This window comes from Haemorhous mexicanus, chromosome 3 (assembly GCF_027477595.1).
Source record: "Haemorhous mexicanus isolate bHaeMex1 chromosome 3, bHaeMex1.pri, whole genome shotgun sequence".
In the NCBI taxonomy this organism is placed as follows: Eukaryota; Metazoa; Chordata; class Aves; order Passeriformes; family Fringillidae; genus Haemorhous; species Haemorhous mexicanus.
In genome coordinates, this window is record NC_082343.1 from 109,119,617 (window position 1) to 109,126,894 (window position 7,278).

Consider the following 7,278-nt stretch of genomic DNA (forward strand, 5'->3'; position numbering starts at 1 on the left):
GAAATGAATGCCAGAAGAAGGAAGTCTGAAGACCCATGCTCCCACTATTTCCTTATAGAGAATATCTTTCAGACAGAGAAGTGATGCCTTCATGTCAGTTGGATACTTTCTGAAGCATAGGACAAAACTTCTGGGAGCAGCATAAATTTTGGGGTCCACTGTTCAGATGGGATCTGACACTGTGACCCCACCTGTCCTTCAAATCATGCCCAAAGAGCAAACGAGAAAGACAGGAGAAAACTTGAAGTGTGAAACTGTTTTAAAACTACCCTATGGCTTCTAAATTGAGTCAATTAAATTGTAATTTTCAAATTGATAATAAAAAGATTCCTTTCAGTTTAGATTTTTTCACCATAATGCAAACACAAGGAGCTGCTTTACCAGTCACATGACTGAGACTGAAAGCAAAAACCATAGAAATAGACAACACATCAAAACTACCATTCCTCAATACAATTTCACCCGAATTTATGGACGATCTTTCCGCCTCAGACTCTCTGAAATATGATTTACTCTAATTCACCTATTAGATCAGAAAATTTTACTAGGGTAGATTATTTTTAATGCACATAAGCTTTAGTTAATCAGAGAACATACAGAACAAGGGAAAAAGCACTAAATTATGACCAGAACTATTGTAGGAGGGAGTATTTCTAGAGGTGTTTCTCTTTCTATCAAAAACCTAATAGGCTTCCTCAAAGGAATGAATTCCACCTGTATTTAGCCTCTTCCTTTGCCCTCAAACCCAGCCCTCTGTAATTTTGAACCCTGCAAGCATGAACGAAAGTACTAATAGAAATAGAAAGAATAAAATAGTCCCTATGTCAAATACAAAAATGTAGGATATTACTTTGGTGTCTGAAATGAACAACATGACCCAAACAATATCCTCAATCACAATTCACTCCCACTAAAACTGCTGCCATTGTTTCAAACTAAAGATGATGATCAGGCACTTGAAGTGTCTGTGTTGGCGCAGACTAGATCAATCTAAAGCAAAAATTACTGTTCCTCTGGTTTAGACTGAGCAATTCACTGGAACTGATTCTGTTGTGATCCTGAATGAAAGGCAATTTTCTCAATTGCTCCTCTGTGGTTATTTATGACTGCCTGACCATATGCAGTCCCAATTTACTTTTATAGAAAAACCAAAGAAAGGTAATGCTGGTATAAACCCAAACACCCACCATCAAACCTGTATGACTTTGCCTGCCTGTGCCTGCAGGAATGCAGCTTAATCTTTTATCAAATCTTGGTCAGAAGCCAATGGCAATGTTAACATTGCCCTTTATGTCACACCATTTCATACACAGAGAGGACAACAAATTACTACTATAAATCTCATTTCCTCACTGCACTATCACTTTTATAAGCTTTACATACGTTAACTGAGATTATTTTCATGTAATTGCTAAACAGAATTATTGCAATAATGACTAGCTGTCATATAGTAATCAGCATCTTAAAACATTTGAGAACTTAATTAAATTATTTATTTAACCCTAGAATTAGCTGCTAATAAAAGATTCATCACTAATCCTGTCACTTTTGGCTATCCTAGTTTCTAACTGTACTCAGAAAAATTTGCAATGCCAGTATTTACATTGCTAGAGTGAAAATTATTGCTTCATATCCTGCTTTTAAACAGAAACCAATGAAAAAGGAATAGAGAAATGATAAGCTTAGACATACACATAACAAATAATTAATTATATCAAAAAATAAACAAGAAATTGGTAATTATGCCCAGCAGTCTTTGAGGCGGTTCAGCCATCTGAAGTAAACCAAATTGCCTGGAGGTGGTGCTAAAGCACCCAACAAAGGGAAGAAACCCCTGAAGAGTAAGAACAAACGAACTCATTCAGTACTTTGACCCTGTGGTGGAACATTATGTATCTAACCGAGCAGTCAGCACCAGTCAGAGTTCATGACAAAGATAGTGTATAAAGTCAGCATTTCCTGACTCTTGGCTTGTTTAAAGAAATTGCTGTCCTTGCTGACAGAGTTGATGATTTATTCTACAGGTATTTAGTTAGAAATCTAAATGCAATTATGTGGGCTTAGCAGCAGCTGTGAAGGGTAAATAAAATGTGAGATTCAGTCCACACTGAGGTGTAGTGTACTTAACTCACTGTTAAAGCTTCACATATGGTAACCAGGGATTTCTAGATTAAGGAATTTGCATCTGACAATTAAGAAATAAATAAAAAAAACCCAACCAAACAAGAAACCCACAAACCCAACGGAAAATAGTTTATTTAAGAAAGTTCAAAAACTTAACCTCAGCTTGTCCAGTGTTAGGAAAGCTTAAAAATTATTTGAACTAAGCCTAATGGATAATTGAATACTTAAAATAAATGGCAAGAAGGACTTAAGAATATTACCATCACTTCCATTTAAGTTATTTCAGAAGAAAAGATTAGGAAAATTCAGGCTTTGAAAGATGTTTTCAGTTAAAATAGTGACATAAGATAACAAAAGGAAATGCAAAAAATCACTCACTTGAACATCCTGGATTTGCACTTTCAGGTGATTCTTCTTCTGTAAAAACCCAAACAAACAACATTAAAAACTGGAAAAGCTGTTTACAAAATGTTTGTAAAACAAGACAGATGAAATGTACCATATAACATATTTTACTTTTAAATTTTAGTCTATTTGACCACACAAAAATACTGCAAAATGGATGAATGGCTATACTCTGGTTTTTGTATGTTTAAAATAGGAAAACTTTGAAGGTTAATACAAAAATTTTCTGCCAATAAATCTTTTTTGGATATTGAGAGTTTATTCCTTGGAGGAAAAGAATGCTGGATGGAAGCTTATTCAAGTTAAGAATTATTTTCTCCAATCAGTCTTAGATATGTTCCATATGACTCTATTAAAATAAAATAAAATAAAATAAAATAAAATAAAATAAAATAAAATAAAATAAAATCTACTAAATTTTTTGCATTTATTGGATGCTATGTCATTCTTTGGGATATCACACAGGAAGGCCAGCAATTTTCACAATGTTCTCTGCACACTTTCCTCATTTTCATTCTGGAAATTCTAAGCAGACCACTCTATAGAAATAGCCTGTAACATTAGTCACAGTAACCATAGCATCAGAAATACTACTATTGCTATTAAAAGAAAATTAATAATATCATTAACAGCAATTAGAAACAAGGTTTATTTTATAGCAATACATTTGTGTAACATCAGTCAGGAACAGAACATTATTTGAACAAAGATGTCCATATGATGAATTAGATCTTCGTATAAAACCAGACCTGCATAATTACCTCTAGACTCACTTTTCTCCTTAAGCTCCTTGAAGCCTTAGGTAACACTACAGAGCTGTATTCTAAAAAGCCACTTCTTGGGAAGCAAGGATAGCTTACAATCCATAGCATCATATTGATCTCAGTTGTCTTTTCTGATCTTAGAAAAAAACCCCTCTACTGGCCTACTTCTTTTACTGATGACTGTGTCCCTTCAATACAAAATTGCATTTAAATTGCCTGCCAAATACAATTTGCTTTGCTGCTCTCTCTCTTCACATTTGCTGCAAAATAGGTTAGCAACAGCTGCATGGTATTTCCAAACTATAGTAGCTCCATGAGGGTTTAAAAAGACAATGCTATAAAAAAGCAGTGAATGTCAAGTTGCAAGATACATTAAATCTGTTCAAAAGCCATCAGGCAACGTTAATGACTTTTCTACATTGGGATCCTCCTATGACTGCCCATTCCCATGAAGGGAAGAAATTATATCTCTGCCACACTGAACCTTTCTAATTCTAAAAGCCTTGGTCCTTTTGATTTTTTTTTCAATATTGTTGTTTTGTTGGGCTCATAAATAAAGCAGTAAAGAGCACTGACATAAAAGAGAATACTTACGTGTGAGAACACCACTGCTGAGCAGCAGGGAGAGCAGCAAGAGCTGCACAGGGCCCATGGTGAGCCCCGGTCCCTCTTGCTGCTCTTTCTTTATCTCTTTTTTCTTCCCTCTTCAAGTCTTCCCTGCTGCCTCAGGGAGAGTGAGCCTTCTGACTTGGACCTTCATTTATATAGTCTGTAGCAAGCAGCTGAGTCAAACAGTTTAGAAAGCTCAGAGCAAATTGCCAAAGGTCCAAAGGTGAGAGTCCCAGATCCTCACTGCGCTCCACACCATGCCCTGCTTTGGTTGCTGATAGTCACAGAAACATTTGGGTTGGAAAAAACCTCCAAGATATTGAGCTAACCTCCAGTAAACTCGGGATTCTCCAGTTAGTCAGGACTGTTCATAAATGATTGACAATGGCCCAGTGATCACTCCTGCTAGCTCCCTATCCTTCCTCCTCTGAGAATCCAAAACTATCATTTTGTGAACTCTGATTTCATGATGAATCCCGACACTCCTAAAATACAGGGTTATCCAATTGCCTTGTCTTCCTTGCCTGCACCTTCTGAAGAGTTTAAAGCTCTCCTCTATGGCTGTCCAGCAATTCAAGTCCTCCCACCATGTTCCCATGATGGCCACTACATCCCAGAATCCCTGCTGCACGCTGGCCTCCAGCTCCTCCTGTTCGATACCCACGCTGCGTGCGTTGGTGGAGGTGCACTAGAGTTGTGCTGCTGGTCCTGCCACCTTTGGAGGGGAGAAGCTCTAATTCCTGTGTGGTGATTCTCAGGTGCATCCACTGCTTGTCACACATCCACAACTCCTGTGTCTTTGCTCCACAGAAGCGGGTCCCCATGCCCTACCTCTGCTGCGACGGCAGATCAAGGGACCGCCGTAGGACACGGTCCCTCAAACACTGGCACGCTGCCCCCAGGCTTATCTGAAGGCACAAGACTGAGCTGGAGATAAGTCACTTGCAGTTCACTGGTCTTTCCCTTAAGCAGAGTTTTAAGAGCCAAATCCCCCAGCTAGAGACTCTAACAATATATTCAAATAAATGTACTACATCTACATAAGTGATTGCAATGCATAAATTGGAGATGGAAGAAATTATCATTGCATCGTGCTTTAGTACAGATGTTGAGAAACTCAAGAATATAAGTACTTGACAAAATCAGAATATTGTGCAACTATTGGCAGGAGATTGAAAGGTTTTTTTCCCTTGGAACAGAATTTGTCATATGCCTTTTAAAAAATATTTTACTTTGACTTACAATATTCAGGTAAAACAAGTTGTGCCTATTTTGAAAGTAAACTCTGCATAATTCTTTTGTTTCCTCATATTTGTGTTCAATACTTTTTGCTAATAGTAGCAAAAACATGAAAATTAGATGATAAATTTTATCTTAATGAAGAAGATAAAACTATGAAGAAAATAAACTTGATTAAATGCAAACAAACCCCCCTTTTTAGGGTTATGTGTATTGGCAAAAAATACAAGGCTTATGTAATGAGAAATTCTAGTTGTTTGAATTCTTTCTCTATTCATATTTATCAAAGTTAACTGCAGTAAAAAATTACTATGGAAATATTTAAGAACATTTTGTTCAGTAAATTTGATTTTTCATATATCTGATCAAATGGAAATGTTTTGACATTCACATATTTAAATATTTTTTCTTAGCTTGTTGAATCAAAAATCAAATTTTGGCTTAGCTAAGCAGTAATTTCTATAACCCTGCAATGTTACAATTTTACCATACATCATGGCAGCTATCTTTAAAGTCTCATATTTCTTCATACCCTTTCTCTCTTGGACTTAAGGATTACATTTCCCAGGGTGTACTGAGATCATGTAACTCCTACCATCAGCTCAGCCAAATGGTAACCATTGGTGTATGATGGCCTGTATTTTCCAAAAAGGGAGGCATCTTTCTTGTAATCAGGATTTTGTCTGAAGACATTAACAAAAGTATGCCATTTCATACACATTTCCTGCAAAAATTCCTTTTGGGGATTCATTGGTGTTGGAGACACCAGAAAGCATGCATTTCTTTGATTTTACCATTCTGGTTTCTGTCCTTGGCTTATACCAATCACAGATACAATAAATCAATACAGATTTTTATTTTTTTACTTCTAAAATGTAACATTTTTGTTTACTTTTGTGTCTGCAGCTGCCCAGCTGTGATGCGTAAAAATGACTTTTTCTTATAACAAGATTGTACCAAAGAGACTGCACAAAGACAGCATTTTGTTCATAGCATTTGATTCATTTCTGCATGCAGACATAATGGCTTTGACTATTTCCTAAAATCTATTTGCTTGTTCACTGTAGCACTGCAGATAAACAGAGCTCTGGAGGAGTGCCACCAGTCAGTCAGATATTTCCTTATTTTGCCTTTGTCTCCTCACTGCCTTCATGTGAGTATTCATGCTGAAGTTGAACCTGACTGTATTAATATCATGTTGCATGGCTATAAAAAGGTTACAAAAGTTATGACTCAGCCCATAAGCATGCAGGTAATGCAAACACTAATCTGCTGTGACAGTTTTATACTGCTGTATTACCTAGTGTCCTGGTTTTGGCTGGGATAGAATTAATTTTCTTCTTTAGTAGCTGGTGCAGTGCTGTAGTTTGGATTTAGCATGAGAATAATGTCAATAACTCACTCAAGTTTTGCTGTTGCTAAGTAGTGTTTACCCAAGATCTTTTCAGTTTCCCATGCTCTGCCAGTGAGGAGGTTCACAAGAGCCTGTGAGGGAACATGGCCAGGACAGCTGTCCCAAACTGGCCAAAGGGATATTCCATACCAAGGGAGGTCATGCCTGGTGCATCAGCTCGGGAGAGCTGGCTGGCAGCTGCCAGTCACTGCTCAGGGATGGGCTGGGCATTGGTCAGTGCGTGGGGAGAAATTGTACTGGGCACCACTTGTTTGTTTCCCTTGGGTTTTATTTCTCTCTTCTTCTTTCCAATACTTCTGGGTCACAAAGCCCACTGTTAGTGCATTCCTCAGACATTCTGCCTACAGACTGAATCAAAGGTTTTAGGAAATGTAGGAAGTGGGACAATACTTCTGACACGCTGAATTAATTTTATACAGAGAGATAATTTGTGGGCGTATATTATGGACATACAAAATCTTTTACATGCTGTGAAAGCCTTAGCAATTGTGGAATTGGTAAATGTATATGCTGGGGTCCTTCTTTCTAGCTGGTCAGAGTGACTCTGACAAAAGTTTGAAAGTCTCTTTTTTTAGCTCGGTGCTTGAAGACGGAGTCAGAGCTCTTCATTTTTTCGGTCTCAAGGTTGTCTATTGCATCTTATCTATAAAATTTTTTCTTTTTGTCTAGTTGAGATTTGTTTGGCAGGACAGTCAGAGGCACTTCCCCCACTCTCAGGGCGGT

General features: G+C 37.4%; 1 protein-coding gene across 1 annotated transcript in view; it reads right to left on the minus strand.

Moving 5' to 3' along the window:
- Window positions 1–4,029, minus strand: part of APOB (apolipoprotein B) — a 35,792-nt gene extending 31,763 nt beyond the window's left edge. Inside the window, 2 exon segments of the mRNA XM_059842954.1 lie at window positions 2,503–2,541; window positions 3,888–4,029. Of these exon segments, the coding sequence (XP_059698937.1) occupies window positions 2,503–2,541; window positions 3,888–3,945 (97 nt within the window). The 5' untranslated portion in view covers window positions 3,946–4,029.
- Between the last annotated feature and the right edge of the window lie 3,249 nt (window positions 4,030–7,278).